This window comes from Grus americana, chromosome Z, assembly GCF_028858705.1.
Source record: "Grus americana isolate bGruAme1 chromosome Z, bGruAme1.mat, whole genome shotgun sequence".
Lineage (NCBI taxonomy): Eukaryota > Metazoa > Chordata > Aves > Gruiformes > Gruidae > Grus > Grus americana.
Window position 1 is genome coordinate 23,790,707 of NC_072891.1, and position 23,911 is coordinate 23,814,617.

Genomic DNA, 23,911 nt, shown 5'->3' on the forward strand with positions numbered 1-23,911 from the left:
AAATATAAGCTATTATGATATGAATCTCTTATGCAAAGAAGTCTTTGTAGCATAACAGAATGAAGCTGGGGAGAACTTTGTCACTAAATTATTGGTAGCTCAACTTTTAATACCTTGGTCAAGGTTTTATGTCATATGCTTTTTATAGCTAGAGTTGAAAGAAGTACAATAAAAATTATTGGCTGGAATGAATATAATCCACCATCAAAGAAAGTGGTAGTTTAAAGAACAATCCTGACTTTAAAAGGGAAATGATGGAATGACTCTATCTAGGTTATAGCAGTCACATGGTATATATGCAAGTATTGGAGCTTCTGAGGAAAAAGTAGACAAACCATAGCCATTTAGCAATCTCTCCTCCAGAAACTCTTTCTGCTCACACTTAGTACATTTCTCATTCCCATAGGCACACAAGTCAAACACTGTAGAGTCTGGCTATGTGGAGGGAACAAGGGACAGTGGGCTCACATGTATGTGTACTCTCCAGGATCATCTTCCTTCAGCAAGCCAGACTGGTTTTGATAAATGGCCAGAAATTGGACAGAAATATGATCAATTTTTAGCTACACCTATCCACTATTTATTACTCTGAAATATGGGGTCATGCTTGATATAAAGTAAACCACACATTTTTCTAAATGCTGCATATTTATGGTCTGGGAATTTAATGAACATCAGGGGAAAAAAATTAGGCTAACGTGGAGTACATTTGAAAATGTTTATCTAATGGAAAGAAAGTAGTAACAGAACAAGTAGGATTTTAACATATTTAATTACTGCTGCAGTTCTTATTTTCTATTAATAATTTAAACTGTTTGGAGAGCATCAGCCATTGACAGCATCCAGTTCTGCAATCACATACAGTAAAGACCAAGGCAGGCAGCTCACACTGTTTGTTCTACTTTAATTAAATGGGAATGCTCTGGGGCATTGAAGCGAAATGAGTGGAAAGGTCCACGGCTATGCTAACAAACTCTCTTAGCACCTGGAAGATGGTAGTTGCACCCAATATGTCTTTCAGTCACAGTCCCAGAGAAGGCACAGGAATTGGCTGGAAGTGGCAAATGGCTGGAGCTGAAGGCATCCCAGGGAAAGCTCACGCAGTTGCAAGGGAAGATATTTCGGTGCATGGGCATGCTTGGGCTACTGCTTAGCGATTTGGGAAGCTGTAAACTGCAGTAGTAGATGTAGTCGCAGAATTCAGGTGTATTGGTACACTTATAATTTGATGTCTGATATCACACACACACACACAAATCTGAACAACCACAATTGTACAGTTCAAGAATCTTCTGTGATAAACTGCCCAGCCTCTAGAAGAGGAAGGACTGCTTCTTTATCTAAACAGGTACACATTTCATATAATTCTAAATTTTGGTAATCTACTTGGCTTCCACACCCACATTCTCTTATTGTTCATTTTGTTTGACGTTGGCACCAAACTACACTGCAGTTACTAGCCTTTGGCGTAGGATTGTTGATATGGGATATTGCTGAAATTAGCAATATCCATAAAATGAGAAAATGTGCAACAGCTGGTTATGCAGGATCTTCAGTTTGTGAAAGGGCAGGTTTGGCAGTAGCAAAGAAATAATTTTTCCACAGATTGATAAAATTAAGTCCTAAAGGAATTTCTGATCATTTAGCTTGGTCTTCTATATTGCACAGGCCATTTTATTTCTGCCAGTTACTCCTATACTGATCCAAATAATTTATTATCCCATCTTGATTTGAAGGTATTCAATCATTTTAAAAAAAAAAAAAAAGACTTTGATACTTTCTTCCAACATTTTACACCTTCATTGTTAAAGCCCTGGCGCAGTCAGCTGGATGGCAGATTCGATCACTGACTATTTATGGAGGCATGGAATTAGCCCTTCTCCAAGATTTTCTGAGAATTGGGTGTGTGAAAATTGGGATAATTGGAGTAAGATGGAGGAATAGTTCACCTCACAAGAGGGAAAGTGAAAAATGGTAAAGAAAAGGGAATAATATGCAAGATGTTGGGAACGTGTTTGGAAGCAGCATATCAGTATAAAAAGTGCAAAGAAAAGGAAATGAGAATGCTACAAGATGAGGTTGAACAAACAAAGTGACAAGAAATGCTGTTATCTCTGCAAATAGAACAATATCACAAATAACTGGGGGAGGAAAAGGAAAAGTGAGAAAGAGTAGAGGACAAATTAGAACTCATGATAACTCAGGCCCCCTATCCCCCAGACCCTGTAAAGATCCATAAGCTAATTGTACCCCCAGAAAATTAGGATGGAGATATATGAGGGAAACCTGATCAGGAATTTAGCGATGAGAGTAGTGAAGAGAGTGATTTAGATGAATTGGAGTTTAATGTGGCCTCTATTATTAAACCTGAAGTGTCTGTAGGGCGCCAGGAGGGTAACCAAAGAAATACTACAAGAACCATTCTGTTGGACTCCCTTCAGCTGGCTAATCCACAAGAAGAATAAGGGTGGAAGCCTGGCGAGAGTGAAACTGACTATCTGTGGCACGTCTCCTTAACTGGAGGAGAAAGTATTATGTTAAATCAAGATGAAGTGGGTCACTTTTGGGGACCAGGGGTATTTTTAACATGGGGACCAGACCCTAACAATGAACTGCATTCTATCATGTGCCAAACAGCTCATTGGGCAGGGGGCACAGATCCTCGGGAACAAGGAGAACCCACTGCTATCCCTATATAATCATTAAGCGAACTTTCTACTGCCGTTACAAAGGCAGCCTGCATTCAAGCTACGAACGATGGGGGGTGAACATGGCAGCTGCCTGTCTCAGCTCCTGTAGACCCTCAGGCCGTGAAGCTGCTAATACAAGGACCCCCCGCTGTTTTAATACCATAATTAATTACAAAAAGAGACAAAACAAAAGACAACAGAGGAGCTAAACATTGTATTAGCACTAGGTGGATACATCCAAGCCACTCACTAGAAGGGGTAACCAGTCCAGTGTCTCCTTGCTGAGACTTGTGTTTCTTCTCTTTCCAGGAACAGTACCGGGGACAACACCAAAACACTTCCCCTGGAGATTGGGTCAACTACCGGAAGAATATTTATCCTTCTTGCAGAAGTAATCATCTCCAATGTGAACCAGATCTGGTTTATACGTTGACAAGACTGATGCACACTTCTTTATTTGTATTAATCAGTATGTTGACAGTTGTAACCGCGCTTAAGCCCAAGTTCATTACAATGACAATCACTAACAAAGGAAGCTATACTTGTACAAATTTAGGAATCCCACATATTAAAAAGAATTTGGCAGAGGGAAATATGAACATAACATGTGAAACACAACCCCCAAACAATGAAGAGGAAATTTACTTAACTTAGTGTTCAATGTAGTTCCTTCGAAAAGTGGCATAGATGTAACAAGGCTAGTAGCTGTTCAATGAGTGTTACATTAAAAGAAAATATGGAAAGAGATGCATGTGGAGATATAATATATCCACAACTGAAACAGAGGTAATTTATATTGGCACAGCAAAAACTATCTTAACCCCCACAACGCATCCTACTACCTTCAAGACACCTGATAAGACTGTTGAAACCTTATCCCTACAGATTCCTGAAAGTGGACCCTATGCTATTAAATATAAAGGCCAGCAACAAGTGCTATTTAATCCATCATGGTCCCTCAAGCGAGTGGAACTATCAATGCAGGTTACTATCTCCGCAATTAAACCTACCTGCTCACCTTTCCTAAATCCATCCTATACAGGATGGTTAGCATGGTTACACAGGTCAGCCCTCACCTCTCCAAAATGAGCAAGGAGAGATGTGACTGGCATCCTGGGAACAGGATTAGGAGTATTAAACAGCATAGATGCTGAAGTTTTGACAAACAAATTAAGCTCAGCAACAAGTGATTTTTATAAACCAGAACATCCATTAAGATCTTCTTTGCTGGCACTAGGAATTAGTCAATGGCTTTTAGCTGATATGTTGCCTAAATGGGAAAGAATTAATGAAAAGGACCACCAACTAATTGTAGATGCACTTTGCACTGCCCAGAAAAATGTTTAGCTCTTAGCTGTATTCAAGCTCAGTTATGGGTGCAATTCACTACAGCAGTAATTATAAGGGAAGGCGATGAGGGCACTTTGCCCACTGGAATTCAAAAGGTAATTTAGGAAAATGCAACTCAGTTAGAAGAAGATTTCCAATCTTTGTGGTATCTAGTCAAATTCACTTATGACGCTACCACAGCTTTTTTTTTAACAACATAAAATTCTTTGGTATCCACCATGTACCCAATTGTTGCACTGGGATTAAATTGCCATGAAGGTGTCCTCTATCCATTAGATCATGGAGCACGGGCCTAACAGAATGGGAACAAATGGCAGACGGTTGATGTTGACATGTGTGGTACAGAAACAACAAGGACTTCTTTAGGAAAGTAATACCATCAAGGCCCAAGACATCTGTCCTGACACTAAACAAAGTGATTTTCATTTTGAAATACATCCCAATAAAACCCCTGAAACTGTACTTGTATATGTTGGAAATGGATGTGTTTGCATGAGAACCCTTTGTGATTCTGTATGTATAGACAACACCACTGTAGATATACACAATCATTCAAACAGTTGTATTTGTAATTTTACTAAGATTATAGGGATGTGACTTTAACTATTCAGTTCCTGTCACAACACAGCAATTGCTACAATCTAATTACACACTGTATCAACATTTATTGCCTACCCTCATTGGAATGAATCTCACATTGGTAAGAACACTGTTGCAACATGATGACCTTGGTCAATTGCTGAAACAAATTCAAAACAATGGACAAAGGACCTAATTACTGTCCATCATGGCACGGATGAGATACACCGTGTGCTAGAAAGAGTGAAGAACGATGGAGAGCATCGCTGGTGGGAAACTCTGGTTGAATGGTCACCAACAGCAATTGGAGCTTTGAATTTGATGTTATACCCTATTGTAGTCTTGTTAATCTTTGTAGTTTTGTGTTTATTGTTAACCTTTTATTCATATACGAAATTATGGTGCTTATCCCAACATATACTAGCTACGAGTGTTCAATATTAAAGAATCAGTAAATCTGATATATTATTTACCAGCCTATCAAAAAGATGATTTCTTTACCACCCTATATTTATGGCACAGAGGCAAGGGATGACCATACTACCACTCTGTGAGGTAAAATGGATAGACTTTAGTAGGGGTGGAGAACATGATGCACTCCTCCTGTTTGAACTAACTGAACTTTGGTCCAGGCAGATGCTCAGCAAGTAGGCCTAATCAAAGTTAATCCTATTGTGTGATGAGAACACAACACCAAACCTCCAAAAACCAGTCTGGCTGGAGGCTGGGCTGATAAGTGGCTGAAACCGCATTAACACAGCAGAAAATCTGGCTACACATCAACCACTATAAATATCTGCAGCCATCAGGGCCTTATGAGATCTCCCTCCATAGCATCCGGCTGTGTGACGGTGATCTCCCCTTGGGTAGGGACATGTCCCAAGGTTACCCCTTGAGGCTGAGAGATCCCTTATCTGGTAGCAGACATCAATGGCTTGGTAAGTGACATTTTCTGCATGCATTTAAGATATGTATAGTAAGCTTAAGCAATAGGCTTTGTATCCCACTCTAACTTTAAGAGTAGTAACTATTATTGACAGCCAATCCATCTGTACTTGTTAAATATTTAACATACCTAATTTTACTGATTAAAACTCAATAAACTACTAGATCAGATCTGAGTGATGCCTTATTCTTCTGCAACAAGCCCATGCTTAACATCCAGTTTGAATGTCTCATTCCAGCTTCCAGTTCTAATTTACAGCAATTACACTTAATATTTTTTTTCTTTACTGTCTCAGAAGATAGTTTTTAGTCGTAGTATATTTCAAAGAAAAAAAAAAACCAAGGGCTTGTAACTTTCAGACTAATTATCTGTCCCAGTTTTGAAAAAACTCTTTAGAAGTTTGTGATACTTTTTTCACTAGACTTCTCCCTTTAAGAGTCATATTCACTAAGAAGTATTCCTACATCTGTTCATAAGTACTCAGCTGCTTCCCCTGATTCATTGTTTGAACACTAAAGAACTCGCTCATTTTTAAAATAAAAACATTCAAAATCACTTTTTCTTTTTAAGGAAAATCGAGACCTAACAGATTTTCAACCTTGACAAAGCCTTTTCCAGTCTGTGATGCTATCATCACTTGTAAATTATATTTACACTGACTGGGTATGATAAATACATATTTAATACACAGCACTTCTCCAAATATTTCTTAAAGTTCTGTAATGTTCAGTAATTCAGTTATGCTGATTCCACTGCGAAGCAGAGGTTTTTGGGTCATGCGCTGGTTTTGCCTGCGATAGAATTAATTTTCTTTGTAGTAGCTATTATAGGGCTATGTTTTGAATTTGTGCTGAAAACAGTGTTGATAATGTACGGATGGTTTTGTTATATAGAGGTGGTGGTGTTGTTGAGCAGTGCTTACAGGGAGCCAAGGCCTTTTCTGCTCCTCACACCACCCCACCAGCGAGTGGGCTGGGGGTGCACAAGGAGTTGGGAGGGGACACAGCCGGGACAGCTGACCCCAACTGACCAAAGGGATATTCCATACCATATGACATCATGTTCAGCTTATCAGGGGCTGGGGGAAGAGGAAGGATAGGGGGGCAGCAGGGTTCAGAGTGATGGCATTTGTCTTTCCAAGTCACCGTTACACATGATGGAGCCCTGCTTTCCTGGGGATGGCTGAACACCTGCCTGCCCGTGGGCAGTGGTGAATGAATTCCTTGTTTTGCTTTGCTTGTGCACACGGCTTTTGCTTTATCTATTAAACTCTCTTTATTTCAACCGATGAGTTTTCTCACTTTTGCTCTTCCAATTCTCTCCCCCACCCCACTGTGGGGGGAGTTAGCGAGCAGCTGTGTTGTGCTGAGCTGCCGGCTGGAGTTAAACCATGACAGGTCATACGCAGAGTACTGGCCATTTCAGACAATCTGAGAACTGGTAGGGTGAGGGCAAAGCCAAGGATTTGGCTGCAGTTAGACTCAGTAGTATGTTACATTGCCACTTTCTTTTTTCTTTACATGGTGATTTTAGCTGTAATATATGGTTTTGCCCCCTCCTCTCAGGTGAAACCTTTATTTTTGTCCAAAAGACCTTCTTAGTTTTATTGTGGGTGATGCTCTATGCACATTTCCCTAAGTGACAAAACTAACCTAAATGACTCCTGTTTCTGACTACTCATTCCTACCTCATACCACAAGCCATCATTCCTCAGCTGTGTTTGCACAACTTGGTGCAGTCCCACTGCAAAGTGAATCACTGAGATCACCCAGTCTAAAAAAAGAATAAACAACCAACAATATTTCTGGGGGAACTTCCCTCCCATGGCCCAGGGTGCAGCTCAGCTCACGCACTCTGGCACTGCCAAAAGTGAGGTGGTGACAAATTGCAATGTAGAAATAAGAACACGCATCCACAAGCAAAGTAGAGGGAAAATTTTTATACCAGCTGGGATATACTTGGGAAAATAACTACAACTATGTCCTCAGTCTGTAGTTTCATGACAGTGAGTCTGGCTTTAGGGGTCCCAGTACCAGATCAAAATCACTACCATCACATGACACAAAAGCACTGACCCAGCACAAATTCATTGCAGCTTGAGATGTTTTCACAGGTGTTTTGATGGGCTGACTTTGTACTATGAACCAAGTATCATCTCATCTCCCACATCTGGCTTTTGGCATAAAAGCAGTCATGAATTTCACAGTGCACTCCAGCTAAAGCAACATAAACACAGTCATAACCTGCATGCTTGATTTGGATCAATTTCTTATAAATGATTCAGTAATGTGGTAATTTGGTGTTGATGACTGTGAAACTATGGCCTCACTCTGGAGGGAGACAGTTTAAAACAACAGTCATTAAAGGCATGTCAGTGGTACAATTGTCTCACTATTTTGCCAACTCTGATGTGAATTTCCCACAAAAGCTGGAGTGTAGGACTGCACAGTGATGGTCGAGTCAAATATCACATTTTTTCCTGTATGCACATACTGTACTTTGAATATCCACTCTTCTGCTTCCTGAAGGACAGGTTGGGTGTAATAAACTGGAACCTTTCTTTGAGTTAGGGATTGACAAGACAATTGGCAAGACAATGTTCTGCTCCACCCCTTTCGCCCTCTCGGAGTGCTAATTTAAATAACAGATTCTTTGCAATCAGTGATAAAGAATTCTGTAATCTTTTTTCTGATAACTATCATTCACATTATCCACGAAAGGATTGTTTTGCATTGTTGAAGGAAGGTTTCTGGCCACACAGCTTTCCTGGTCTCAAAACACTCTTTTCACAGCCTTCATAGGAAGACTGAACCAAGGATTCTACTAATCTAATGACTTACAATAAGGAAAGTATGTAAGGTTCCACCAGTATCCCGTCCCTTCAACCCAGGAAACAAAACAAACAAACAAAAAATTAGAAATATTAAAGGGATACCCCCATCCCCATTTATTATAATGAAAAACTCTGGAGTAACATCTGATGAAACACCACTGCAGACTGTACTCCTCCATTTCACAGCAAACTGCAGATGGTCAGACATGCCAAAGTCTCTGCTGATGGATTTCCAAAAAACTAGTGCAGCTCCACTGGGGGAGCACAAAAGGAGCCAGCAGCCTGCAGTACCAAACACAGCTGGGGAAAAGTTCACAGTCCGTTTCAGGAGTCCTCTTCCACAGAGAGAAAACACAAAGGAAAAACAGATATCAGGAATATCTTGTTTTGCTGTGACGAAATTATTCCTCATATGTACAAATTGGTGTTGCCAGTTTAGACAGCCTGATGGTGTGTTTATGGATCTTCTCCATGTTAACAATATGGCCTGTTGTGTACAATATGACATTAGCCATTCTTTTAAATTTGTTTTTTCACAGTAGTTCTTTAATAATGGATTCTATCAGGTCTGTTTACCTCCCATCATGTTCCATTGATATGTCCCCTCAGAATACCCAGTTCCATGAATTTTCCACATGTGTCTTATATGTGATTATGCTTGACTGCTTGATCCTAAATGTTCACCACAGTTTATTTCATCTACCTGGCCTGGTTTGTTTCTCTGGGTTAAGTAAAAATAGCTTCTAATTGCATTGGTCACTCAATGCATTATGAAAAGCTTACTCATGTATTCCTCGGAAAATATGTACACTTCCTCCGTCATTTTGTGGGTTTTAGTGCAGTGAATTCCAGTGTCACTCAAATCTGTGAAGATCAGTGAATGCTTATTAAGATATTTTTCCTCTAGTGTCTATACAGTCCTGTTATGACTTTAAAGAAAAAGCTAACCTTTAAAAATACAATATATACAAATAAAGGGAATATTATTTGCATTTGGTTTATGGATGTGATTCACAAAAGCAATGCTCTTTTGAGTTTGGACTTTTATTATAGTAAGTGCACTCTGAATTCCAGTTCTCCTGACTTTCCTCCGAATAGTTAAAACCCGCTGTAGTCCAGCAACATCTGCAGACTTTCTCAATATGTTCTTTATTTCACCATCCAAGCCATTAATGAAATTCTTGAACAGAAGCACGCCCTAGACAGACTTATGCAGTACTCCTGAAATGACCTCCCAGGCTGAGAGCACATCATTGAGAATCACGTTGCGTTTCCCTACTGGATGGCTACTTTATTTCATCTGGACCATATTTCTTTAGTTTGCAAATGAGAATGTCATGCAGGACAGTGACAAAAGTCTTACTGAAGCCAGTATATCATATACACTGCTTTCTCATTTACTAGACTGGTTCTCATACCAGAAGAGGAAATTACATTGGCTTCCACTATTTGATCTTGACCAATCTACATTGAACACTTTAATCTGCATAGTTATCCCACAGATGCTCATAAAATTGGTTGCTCTAGCATTTTAAGCAACACTGACACTAGGTCAACACACCTATACCTCCCCAAGTCCTTCCCTGTTCCTTTCAAGGTATGTGCCATATTTGCCTTATCCTTTCTAGATTCAAACTGATAATCCCTTCTGATTCCAAGGTTGTTCAGGATTTCTTCAATAAACCAAACTGAGTTTCACCAGCCCTTGCAACCTGTAGTCATACAACATATACACAAACTTTATTTATTCTGGTCTGTTTATTAACTGAGTGGTGATAAATGGCTCTTTGAGATGATGTTACATCCTTTTCTGCATCCATGATTATTTAACCATCACTCCCTTTTACAGAATAGGCCTATGTGTTCCTTTCTCTTAAAGAAAGATGTATCTTCATTTGTTTTGTGTCATTTACCCTCAAGTTTAGTCTTTTTAATTTTGTCCTTAAATATCTGTGCTTGCTTGTCCATTAAAGAATGGCAGATGCAGCCATATTAGTACCTTTTTGTGTCACACTTTTTTTTTCTCCACAGCAGGTCAGTTTGCCATCCTGATTTCAATAAAGTTTCTTTCATTAATTACTTTCTCTCACATATTCCTTGAAATTATCACTCTAAGACCCCACTGACCAGTTCTATCCATTCATTTAGGTCTCCTTTCAGGAACATAAGAACAGGTGAATTCTGTTCTATATTAATGTACTCCCAATTTCCAAAATAGTAGAGGCCTGCCTTGGTACTCTTACTTCTTCATGCATGGTTATGACTACTAAATATGCAAATCTAAACAGTTTCTACTTGCTATTTGGTAATTTTTGTTCTCTAAGGCATTTTCATTTTCTTTAATAGTGTTGTTATTCTCACTAGTTCTCTAATATAACATATTAGCAAACACCTCCTACTAGTTTTTTTCTAATTTGGTTCCTCCTAGATAAGACTCCAGCCACCAATTCAGAATAGCATCACATTCATTCAGGATTGTGCATTGGAAGAAAACAAATTAAGAGAAGAAATTATTATCCCCTATCTCAAGCAGTCACAGGTGATTCCAGCCAAGAGGTAATAGATCTGTAGTCTGTGGGTTACTTATGTATTATGCTAGAAATTAGGTGAACAATCACGATTAATAGGTAAGTGTTCTGGTGTAGTGTCTGACAGGCAATATTTCTCATGCCCATCTGCTTGCATTTATGTGAAATGAGGCTTAATTTGGTAGGATGAGTGAAAACTGAGCTGATTCATGAGTGATCAGGTGGGTTTGCTTCAGAGGAGGCAGTGCTATCAAGGCAGTGAGGTTAGGGCAATAAGCTTTCTGATTTTGCTCTGACAACACACATCTCGTAATGCCCAAAGGAAGTTAACTGTGGCAACTTGCTCAGGACTACTACACATTTCAGCTATACGGAGACATTACGTTAGTACTTCGGTTAGCAGTGGATTTCCTGAAGAAAAGATATATATATATATTTATCTATATATATTTTAATATATAGATAAAAATATATAGATAAATATATATATATATGGCAAACTAGATTGAACATTAGCAGCACCCAAGTTTTACCTCACCTCCAAGACAGGCCAGTTGGTGAAAGCTTAAAAGACTACTTATCTCTAAGGACTTCTGTGCTCTGCTAATGCTAAAAGGATGAATGCAAGTTTTTATACCTTTACGTTTTGTCTTTACGCTACATAAATCATACATGCCCAGTGTAACAGGGAAGAATGTACAGACTTGTTCTCAAATATTACAAAGGTAAACATATAATCTTAACCACCTCATACACATAAGTTTGTACTACACAGAACCTGTTTCTCTTCTTGTGGGTGATGCCTCCTTTATTACCTATAAAATTCTTTACTTTACAATAATACATAGCAAATGCTAAAATGCTGCCAAGATCAAATAACAGTATTTTATGTTCCTTTTGCTTTGATGCATACCACATCATTCAGGGTAGTAGAGAATTACACTTCTAAGGACCTAATCTCCATATAAAATGTAACAATAAAGAAGAATATTTCAGCATTTCCTAAATGTGAATAGAAAAATGACACTCAAGAGTTTGTAACTTCTGTCTGCCTAAGGGCTGTCAATCATTCCTGCTATGCAACACTTAAAGGCTGTCAGCAATGTCTTTTAGAGACATCAAATTTTTAAGAAGTCTCCCTGCAGTATTTACTGATTATAAAAATAATATACAACTGCATGCCATGCATCACACGCGGGGGAGTGTGTATTCTTTAAAACAGATTTATTCAGCTATTGTACAATAGTCTTTGCAATGGAAATCATGTTCAGTGATGAATCACTTTCTACCGGTACCATCTGTATCTTCATGAATTCACTAAAACAATAAAAGAATTAGTCAAGATTGAAACTTTAGGCAAATAATCTATCAGGTACAATACCAAAGATTTATTTGTGTCATTGTTTCTCCATATTTTTCTAACTCAACAGGATACCGAAAAAATAAGGCAGGTACAGGTTCTCAAAATGTAATAGACTTTATACAGCCAGAGACAAAGCAAACACACAGCCAGACACACAACATAGAAACAAACCTCCCTTTCCATTTGTGATCTTCAAGCTTGTTAGAAATCAATTCCATTAACAGTGGAGGAGAAACTCCTTACAATGTTCCTCTTTCCTTCTCAGTACATCTGTACCATATGCAGTTTGTTGTCCTTCAAAACAGGGCAGCCATTCTGTTTCTGTAGGCATCATCCCAATGATCATGCTGATGCCACAGGTGGCTTGTAGTTCCTTTGGGAGTGTTGGACCCAAACGTCTGGCAGGCCTTATTCATTCACTGGCCTCCACTTGTGTTATTAGCATGTTCCCAAGGCCTATTCCCATGTGCCCTAGATAATCCGCATGGTACAGTGAGCTGGCAGTAGCTTTGGCCTGTGGGAGGAATCCTCCCCGGCCATTAACATTTGTCAGGTATAAATTCAGAAGGAATGTGCTAACTCTGGCATATCTTTATGAGACAGTCTGAGTATGAATCTTACAAGTCATACCCACTCCTGTTGAACAGCTATTTTTTCCTTCCAGTACTCAAGAGTGTGTCTCTCATCAAGAGAGACATCAAGGGCGTGGGGATTTTAGGTGGGTTAAGTAACTCTTGGAGATGTCATCTTGTGTGTCTTCTCCTTAGTATCTGTTCTGAGGAGCAGACACATGTGACATGGCCCTTTCAAAAAAAATCCTGTCATCACACGTGCTAATTCCATGTTTAATCAAACTTGCTCAAATTAAATTATTTGAACTGTTGAAAGATACTTGCCCTCTCTCCCCTTTCCACCCCTGGACTGCTATGTTCTTTCAGCCTTCTCCCTGTGTCCTTGACTTTGGCATTTACTGCAGTCATATGGTCAACTTTATACAATTATAACTCAAGAAATGTAACTCACTTTGAAAGCTCAAACATGCTTGTTAGTTTTCTCATTCGCAATGACCTACATAAGCACATTTGTGGCATGGCCTTGTACGAACAAGACTTTCAGTATTATCTGTGATCTGAGAAGCAAGTTAATGCCTGCATGCTAATGTTTTTCATCTACTCTTCCCATGAGAACTTCAGGGTCTGTTTTTCTTTCAGTCGAGAGACCTCCCTCTCAATGTTTGACACTGAATAAGGTAGACTCTGTAACATCAGCAAAGGCTAACAGGTAAATTCTTATGCCACGTAAGAGGGCAAGGGTCTGGCACGAAGTAGAACAGAGATCTCAGTGAAATATCTATCAGAAATATTTTACTAAAGCCTGGAAGAGCAGAGAGAAAACACAGTAAACTGCACTGAAGCTTGGACAGTTAAGCATAGATAAAATTAGAGAACGAAAGATTAAAAGGACATTAAAAAAATGAACAGTTGCATTTTCTCTGTAAACAGTTCTCAGCAGTGAAAATAATCAAGTACTTTCTGCTCAAAGTAGGACTTGCTTATAGTCCTAGAAATGAAAATATTGGCTATTTTCACATTTTTATCTGTATCCACAGTACCAAATTTTATTTTCTTTAAATCACATCCGAGTAAACTTTCCCATCATTGCAGAATTCTTATATCCATTAACACAAATGTGATTCTGCACTTTTTTCCTTTATTTGATTGAAATTCATGGCTCGTATACGTTGATGTTTTCTTCTCTATTTTATCCAACCTGATCTCTCCTATGCTGTTCACTGGCAGAGATTCATAAAATTACAGAGCAAGATTGGGTTGTCCTTTGAAAACAGATCTTTCTTTTGATTTTCTTCTGCTTTGCTACTACAACTGTGGAAGCTCCTCCCCAGTGTTTTTGTTTTAAACATTTACCTCAGTTTGGTTATCTTCAAAATCCAGTCACCTTTGGACAACTACAATTTGGTAAATCTAAATCAATTTATTCCTCAAAAGGTATTGGTCCATTTTCTTGCTCATAAAGCCCCATAACAAACATACTGTAGCACAGTCCTGTATGAAGAGAGTTTTCTGTGTATCTGTAACCTGACTATGTAGACAGTTAGAAAATACAGAGTCCACAATGTCTCAAAAAAAGTTACGTATTTTCTGTTTTGGCTTAAGGAAAAGAGAAGAAAATCCTGACCTTAGTATTAAGCCTGGGTAAAGTTGCACAGTCTTCTAGATCCAACATACTCTTATCTCTTGTAATAAAAAATATTTTTTCAATATACAGATGTCTGTTATGATTCATGATGCCAGGAGTTGCTTAGAGTAATAGCAAGCTTCCTGGGAAAGTCCTATGGAATGCAAAAATGAAGATATCAAGGAAGAAATTAGAAAATCAGATTGCAGAAATTACTCAAACAAGCTATGGTTTGTACTCAAGAAAGAAATCCCTCCAAAAGGATTTTATTCGAATAGTTGTACTCTCTCGGATGATTATTAAAAACTTCTAAGGTGTAATCACTTTTCTGTCAAGTTCTGTTAATATTTCCCCCACAAATGTTACTTCTGAAAGAGCAAATAGAATCTGACATTAGGCTAAGTTAACTTGACATAAACTTTAAAAAAAAAAAAAAAAAAGAAAGAAAGAAAGAGAAGAGAAGAGAAGTTTAAATGCACCTGGACGGTTGAAAACATAAGAAATGCTAGCAGAAAGATAACTGTCTTTGATAACACCAGGAAATAAAATCAAATTATATTGCAAGATTTTATTCTTTTTTTCACATGTACTAGAAAACAGGTTCTCAGTTTTGGACTTGTGAGCAGATTGAGGGGTATTAAGAATACCTTTTTTTAATAGCTAGATGAAACTCAAGGACCAAGTATACTTGAGAACAAATCACATCACAGTGTGAGGATAACAGCTCTAACATATTTTCCTTGGCCAGACTTTCAGAGATTTTATATTTCTTTCCCTTCCCTTCCCTTCCCTTCCCTTCCCTTCCCTTCCCTTCCCTTCCTTTTCCTTTTCCTTTTCCTTTTCCTTTTCCTTTTCCTTTTCCTTTTCCTTTTCCTTTTCCTTTTCCTTTCCTTCCTTTCCTTTTCTCTTTCCTTTTCTCTTTTCTTCCCTGCCCTGCCCTTGCCCTGCTCTTGCTCTTGCCCTTGCCCTTGCCCTTCCCTCCCCTTCCCTTCCCCTCCTTGCCTTGCCTCACCTTGCCTCGCCTTTTGCCTTTTCCATCCCAAAAGCTCCACTGCAATCCATTGCTCAAGATACCTGTTTTAAAAGAAAACACATCTGAAGTCTTATCTACCAATGGCAAATCTATCTTGCAAAAAAACTGAATCTGGAAAAAGTGTTTCACAGAAAGCCTCCGGAGAGATGCTAACTTTTACTGGAAGGACCAAAGCTCTATTTGCTAATTGACCAATATTCCTAGTGGTTACAACTTCTAATGATGTAAAAAACTACTGTAACACAAAGGTTGCACCAGGGTGCCATTTTTGATAATTTCACCTCCAAGGGGAGATGGGAATAAGTCAGGAAAAGCAGATGCAATCTTTCTAAAAGCTTTTCTACTCAGTATGGCAATGATTCCTTTCAGAATCAGTGCATGGCGTTTATATTGGACAACTACATCAAACACATCTGGCAAGGCTGAATCATCTATGTCATATTCCATAATTTTGTAAAAAAAGTAATAGAAACGATGCAGACCCAGTGCTGGAAAAAAAGCAGAAAACGGGGAGGGGAAGCTGAGTAGCCAAAGAAAAAAATCACCTCCTTTTATGGACAAATCCACTTTTGTCACATTATATAATGCTGATGTGATTTGCAGACTCTGGTGACATGTCTCATACCATATGTAGTACACACGAAAGCTTTGGGCTGGTCCTGCTTCTTGTCAAGCAGGTCCCAAAATGCCAAGAAAGCCTGAAATGTCAATGAAACAGCAAACCCAATGTGATTTTTTTAAGTGCTAAACACAGCATTTGGTGATTTTACCATACAGCTCTTGCACACAGCATTTAAAACAAACAAACAAAAAAAAGACGAAGAAGAAGAATTTGCTCAATTAATTTTAAATATAAAGTAGTCTTTTTTCTGAGGAGAAATAAAGTCTGGCAAATTTTCTCATAAAAGCTTATAACCAACAACCCACTGCCCACCCAGATCTTGTCCATGCAGCTAATGGGCAGGGACTGCCTCTGAGCGTAGGATCTGATACATTTGCACCAGTTGCACCTGCCTAAATCCAGGTTTAGACTTAGGTAGTAAGGAGCAAGCCTCAAACCACTACAGCAAATTAAGTTTGAATTAAGCTGTGTCTAATTAAAGCACAGATTTAGGAAGACAAGAAAGGTGGTTTGTTTTGGGGTTTGGTTTTTTTTTGTAACCACCCAAATCTGTCTAGTATGGTAAATATGATCTTGAGGGTAGCTCATACTCAGTAGCTGATACTCAGTAGAATACAAATTCCATCAGCAGCTTTTGAATGACTGTGTAAGTTTGAATAACTTCATTTTCTGTATTTCAGATTTTCTTGTCTATGGAAGAAATGGAATTATTACCTTTCCAACACTGATAGATTCCCTCCCCCTCCCCCCAATAAATACAAGTTGGTGTAGAAAAATTGTTAATAATTAATACCAAAATCTCAAATTCATCATGAAATGCAAAGAATTCCTTCTTTCACCTGGTTATGCAGACTGAACAACTCTTCAGATATCATGATGTAGAAATTCTAACTGGATTTTTTCTGAAGCTAGGTAGAAGGCATGCTTCAAATGACTATTAGCATTTGTTCACAAGAAAACCCAAAAACCAGAAGAATAAATATTGTTCAGGACTGCCACACTTAAAATTTGTCCCTGTCTATGACAAACGAAGTCTTTAAAAATTACTATGCATAGCCATACATAGCATTTTCAGTATCTCTTACTGCTTATTCTCAGATCCTGGTTTTCTTTCCTGAGTATCTTTTGAGCTCAGCAACTGCAATGCAGTTGTTATCATTCTGTGAAAACTTTGCTGTGACTGGATATGATGTGATGGATTTGCTTAAGACATTATCATTTTAGCCCTGCTGAACAATCTTGAAAGTATTACAAGATGCAACTAGGATCACTTCTAAAAAATTGTCAGTGGAAGCAGATGTCCGTCATTGCTGGCTAAGAGCATTGCTGGGTACATTTAGAATGTGGTTTTGTATTACTTTAATCCCAACATAAATGCAGGTTGCTACTGAAGGAGGTGATTAACATCATCCACATAACCCTTGTCAGCACTTTCACAGCACACATGAACATTCGTTTGGTCACTTAGTGAATCAAAACAGGAAACTGATCCAGCTGAAAATGAATCTTTTAAGCTATTTGTTTATTTTGCTGTTTCCAGCAGGATTACTTCCCAGCTCAATCACCTCAGCACTAAGATCTGCACAAGAGAGAGACTAGGAACAAGTGGCTGCAGGTAGAGAAAAGGGCATTTAGGTCAGATTAAAGCAACAACAAAAACAATGACCTCAGAGCATAATAGTCAGTGGTTGTGCGTCTTTATTAGGGTGCTGGCTAGCACTTCTTAAATCATCACTTTTTAAAGGCAAATTGTAATTTAACATATTAGATTTTGTCAAAAGTAACTCTGGACAAATCAAATTCTTCAGATAAGAGTTTATCTTGATTACCTAATATATTCAAAATACAATATGTCTGAGCTAGATTTTAAAATGCTATTTTGAAGATATTACTTAATGTGTATAAAAAACAAGCAAAAAAATCCCAGTTTTACCTGGAGGTAGATGTACACAGAGAAGAGAACCAATATAAAAATACCCTGTGATCCTATTCTATCAAAGACCATTATAATAATAAAATAGTTTGCAACAGTTTTAGATGAATTGCACAGAATTTAAGTGGTAATCCCTAAGTGTTAAGACAAGCTGTGATTTATATGGTTTATCAGAGTGCAGCCTATGATATCGGCACGGGGAAATCTTAATTTTAGCTATAAATTTTAAACATAACCATGTAATCTCTAGGTATCGGATTGCAAAATAACAAGGACAACATTTTTCATTGGAAAATATTTTACTCTTATGTACTACTGCCAAGTAGCCCAGATAAGATTGCATTTCTAAGTAAAAATCATGTTTACTGGCCTTCTGTTTTCTGAGCCTTTGAGGACGAGCATTTTTTAATTTTCTGCTACTGCTCACCAAACTGTAAAAAGGCCCTCATTGCAGAGACACTTAAATTAATTGAACTCTTGTTTATGTCTATTTTGCACAGGTAACTTACTGACTAAAGTTAATTCAGTTAAACAACAATTAAAAATAGATCAAGCATATTTTCGTTAGGCCTTTGAACCGCCCTATGTAAACTGCTTTGATTTACCCTACTGCAACATTTTACATATGCAGGCAATCCAAAGGGATCTCAGTTTGTAAAGGCTGCCTCCTGTTCAACACAAAAGGACAAAATGGGGGAATTTTGTAACTGGAAGAATCAAGATTACTGCAGTTTGAGCTAAGGAATTGTGATTCAATGGATTGAAGGGATAGGCATGAAGAGAAAATTGAAATACATATGCAAGCATATAGACTAGACTATGCAATGTTGTATAACTGACTTGGCAGGAAAGGTCATTGTTTTTACAGGAAAATTATAGAGGTTATAATTTTCAGGAGACAGCCTCTTGTATATGATGTCCACTGAATACATCCAGCCAGGGACATCTATTGCTAAATGCTCTCCCATATGTGGAAACTCCCCTGTTTATGGAATTAAGAAATATTCTCAACTGCAGAACTTTGGATGCTGGCTGTCTCTCTTGGGCACTTTTTGCATCTTCTTGAAGAGAACTGTGCAAAGACAGAATGACCAGTTCAGTAACAGGAAATTCTATCAGAATCTATTCTAATAAATTTTATTGAGTAGAACAGGTTGACACATCAAAAAGAGGAAAATCCCTCAAAATGATTTGTAAGGAGTGGAAACTAGAATAGATGACATGACATGACAATCCTCTCATATCTATTTCATAATCATTTTAGTGGAAGAGACAAATTCAGCAATTTTTATTTTGCTCATGCCTCTTGCCAAAGAGACAGTGTAAATATGTAATCATCGTTTCCAATATTCAGTAAAGATCCTCACAAGAGCCTTCTTCAACAGTTTTTTCATGCAGATAGCTCAGTCTGGCTGTAGCCTGACCCCATCTCAGTTGGAAAAAATTCTCTTCTCTTAATTTGGATATTTCTTTATGGCTTTTAATGAAGTGTGTCTTAAGTACAGGACTGTTAAAGTAGCAACATGTGAGCTTAAAGCATGTTACTACTTTTTAAAAGTAAAAAAAAAATTATTCTTTAAAAATTAACGTTGTATATATTTGAAATTCTGTGTAGAAGCAGGATGACTATGTTCTAATGTGTCTCCTGTTCCCACGAGACATATTCTTTAGTTCAGATGACCTATACACACTGTAAAACTATTTTTTGTTTCTTAGTCCTCAAATCAGGTTTTCAGTGGGGGTTTTTTTCTCATTTCACACATATGCAGATTAAAGAAAGTGTCTCCATGCAGCCTCTACTCAGCACTTTTGGATGTAGAATCAATCCTCAATGCCTTAAATAGGCTCCATGCAAGCGCCTGGTGGAGCATGGTACCAATACAACTGAAACCTTCAAAAGCTAAGTCTTCTTTCAGGGCAGCTTTGTAGAAAGATGCTGGAACAAAACTACTGTAATGGGCCACAGACTCCAGTCTTTTACCATTTCATATTGTTTCAATACTGATAAAAGAACATAGCTGCTTCAGTGCCTGATGTGTACGATCCACCAATTTTATTCGTCTGAGATCTAAATTCTGCCCTCATTATACAGGGTTGTGGTCACTGAAGCATAAGAAAATCTGACATAAAGAAAAGACTAGTAAGTCTCTCCTGTGCCTATTAGTGCAACAGAGCTGCTCAGCTATAGAGGAGAAAGAAGGATTTAACTCCTTATCAGTCAAATGTGACCTATGAAGAACTACACTTTACTGAATACTGGAAGAAAATACACTTTGATTTTCTGATCTCAAGTTGTGTTTGTACATAAAAATGGTGGTGGTGGGAAGTAAAATAAACAGATTTGATAAAGAAATAACAATGATATTTGTATAGACATTTCCCTGATTAAGAACTCATTGTGATGTTTCAAATAACAGTGTATTGAACGCAGTGGACTCTACCAACAAAAATAATGTATTTCACAATTGCTCTCAGATTTTTGTATGACAATGTGAACTTTTGCAAAGCAGACTGAAAAAGTATGTAATTCTCTACACACTTGAACTGGCATGCACAGGCTGTCTAACTCAAAAAATTACCTCAGCCAGTGGGTTTTGTTGAATTATGATATTGAGCAGGTCTCACACTACATATTTCAGGACTCAAGAGCATCTTAAATCAGATGGCTTTTTTTTTATTATTATTTTGAGATCAATCACATTGTTGCAAGGAAAATTCTAAAGAAAGAGAAAATAATCACAATTTTTTTTTTTATTGTGATAGGTGCAAATTTTATTCTGTAATTTTTTGAAAAGGAAAAGATTGTTTGTCATAACTCACATTGAAATCAGTAGAAAGCAGATTAATCAATGCTGTCAAAAATCCCACACATAAATGTCTTCTCCAAAAACTTACACCCCTCTAATTAAAGCCACCATAAGAAAACAATTTTCAGAAAACAGCAAAGGTGAAAAATACTTATTTGTATGACATGCCCTCATGATCCTAAGTGTGTGATTGCTTACAATGACAGTGGGACTGTTCAGCCTGGAGAGGAGAAGGCTCAGGGGGGATCTTACCAATGTCTGTAAATATCAGAAGGGAGGGTGCAAAGAGGATGGAACCAGGCTCTTTCCAGCAGTGTGCCCAGTGACGGGACAAGAGGGAATGGGCACAAACAGAAACACAGGAGAATTCCTCTGAACATCAGGAGGGTGACTGTGCACTTGCACAGGTTGCCCATAGAGACTGTGGAGTCTACCTCCTCACAGATACTGAGACTGCACCTCGAGGGCTTTGTTCAGTGTTGGGCCCCTCACTACAAGGAAGACATTGAGGTGCTGGAGCGTGTCCAGAGAAGAGCAGCGAAGCTGGTGAAGGGCCTGGAGCACAAGTCTTATGAAGAGCAGCTGACGGAACTGGGGTTGTTTAGCCTGGAGAAAAGGAGGCTGAGGGAGACCTTATCACTCTCTACAACTGCCTGACAGGAGGCTGTAGCCAGGTGGGTGTTGGTCTCTTCTCCCAAGTAACAAGTGAGAGGACAAGAAGAAATGCTCTCAAGTTGTGCCAGGGGAGGTTTAGATCGGATATTAGGAAAAATTTCTTCACCGAAAGGGTTGTCAAGCACTGGAACAGGCTGCCCAGGGAAGTGGTTGAGTCACCATCCCTGGAGGTATTTATAAGATGTGTATACATGGCGCTTAGACACATGGTTTAGTGATGGACTTGGCAGAGCTAGGTTAATGGTTGGACTCAATGATCTAAAGGGTCTTTTCCAACCCAAATGATTCTCTGATTCTATTCAAAAGCTGTCTGGACATGTTCCAGGGCAACTAGCTCTAGGTGACCCTGCTTGAGCAGTGGGGTTGGACAGGGTGAATTCCAGAGGTCCCTTCTGACCTCAGCCATTCTGCAATTCTGTGACTCTGTGACAACTAATACACTACGGAAACAGATTTTTCATGCATTAAATCATAAGTATTAATTGTATAATTATGCTTACTATACTTACAGGAACTTGATATTAAAATAGTATGAAGAAACCATGTGGATTCAAAGTCTTCAGCTCAGCTAGAAGAAATAAATGACGTTCAAAGTCCAAAAGGGCTGCTCACTTTATTGTCTACAGCTCTTTACCATCAGACCAGGTGAAATCTGCAGAAACAGAATATCTTATAGCTAAGGTTGCATAAATGGAGGTCATAGATGATGCAGAAGGAGGAGATGTGTAGGTACTGAAAGAACACTCAATAGAGTGCAGGTAGGATGCAGGTCAAGTTTGAATTAAAAACGATAGCTTGTTTAGCTGATGGTTGCAGAGAAAAGAGTTTATAGGCTTCAGTGCAAGCTGACCATTGCTACTGTCAGCAGCCTACAGAAATCTTCACTATTGTTATCCAAGCCAGCTCATTTAAAGCTAGCTTGGATATATCTATCCAGGTTGTAATTACCATATCTCCTGTCAGATGCAGAAGCTTATACAAAAATCCTACTGGTTCTGCAAAAGATCATGTGCATTAATGACACAGAGTATCATTACATTAGACTATAACCACTTAAAAGAATTGAATCCTGCGTGCCTTCTTAACAGAAGGAATTCTACTGAAGTAATGAAGACTACTCTCCTGAACAAGTGAGGGAGGATTTGCCTTTATTTGCAAGTATACTTTTCCAAAATTGATAGATTTACACTTTGCTTACAGTTTTCTTACATACTATTTTTCAAATTGAACAAATGGAAGAAATACAGCTTTTGAAATTGTTTTTATATCAAAAAGGAGCAAAACTCCATCAGATGAGGATAAAGAAGAGAAATATGAATGTGTCTAACAATAAAGCAACTACCTCTTACTTTTCCTAATAAAAATAAGTTGGGATTGATACAGAGAAGCATTTATAATTAAGTGATATAAACTGACAGATTGTTGATAGTTTCTCACACCATTTTTCATTTTGGATGGTTGGCATTTTTGCCAGTTACATCACCTAGAGATTATTCTTCAAATTATTTGTTTCATTCTATAATACTTATCTATGTCCTTCACAGTTACTTTGTCAGAAATTAGCAACATTGATGGAACATTTTGAAAATATGAACTCTGGTCCTCACAGATAATCTCTTAAATGGAATAACAAAAATGGGTACTTCAATGCCAATGCACTGGGACTGTAAGCAAACTGTTGAGAAGGGTTTTCTTTTTTACCTGTGACTTCCAAAGAGTTATCTGTTAACTCACCTGTTATTCCAAAGAGTGTCCTCATGAGAATGTTTTGCCTGTATGTCTATTGCTTGGCTTGTTTTGTGGCCATAATGTAGTGCCCAGATTTAAATGCCTGAAAGGTCCTCTCTGGAAATCAGAAATAAAAAAAATCAAAAATATCAGAATTCATATACAAAATCACAGCTCAACTCCAAGAGAGTCATCAAAATAGTACTGTTGTTAAAGGCCTGCGCTTGTTGCTGCTCTGTATGAGAGTGGAGTATACAATTATTAGGATTCTGCTAAGCTAGTGTTTCTTTATTTAAAAAGCAAGGAAGGATTTTTTTTTTTTTTTAATTAGACTTCAGAGACTGTATATGCAGTCTGGCTCCCGTGGATGTCAGTAACAAAAAAAGCCATAACGACCAAGCTCAGCTGTCAAGGCTTCTGTGAAAATCAGCAGTGAGACAAATTTGCTAGCCGCCTTATTATAATTCATAATCCATACAGCCACATACAGAAATTAGCAAGTCTGACTACATAGTGGGTTCCCTTTCCTCATCCACTGTCTTCTCTGTACATTCAGACTAAAAGTTCTTAGTCTGGGGATTCTCACATTTCTTACTAATGCTTTCAACCTGCAGTGATCAGTCAGCTT

At 38.2% G+C, this 23,911-nt stretch overlaps 1 protein-coding gene across 1 annotated transcript in view; it reads left to right on the plus strand.

Annotated features, from left to right (window-relative positions):
- RNF180 (ring finger protein 180) overlaps positions 1-23,911 on the plus strand; it is a 138,893-nt gene that overhangs the window by 15,069 nt on the left and 99,913 nt on the right. Inside the window, 3 exon segments of the mRNA XM_054809652.1 lie at positions 1,812-1,974; positions 3,000-3,081; positions 3,576-3,754. Of these exon segments, the coding sequence (XP_054665627.1) occupies positions 1,812-1,974; positions 3,000-3,081; positions 3,576-3,754 (424 nt within the window).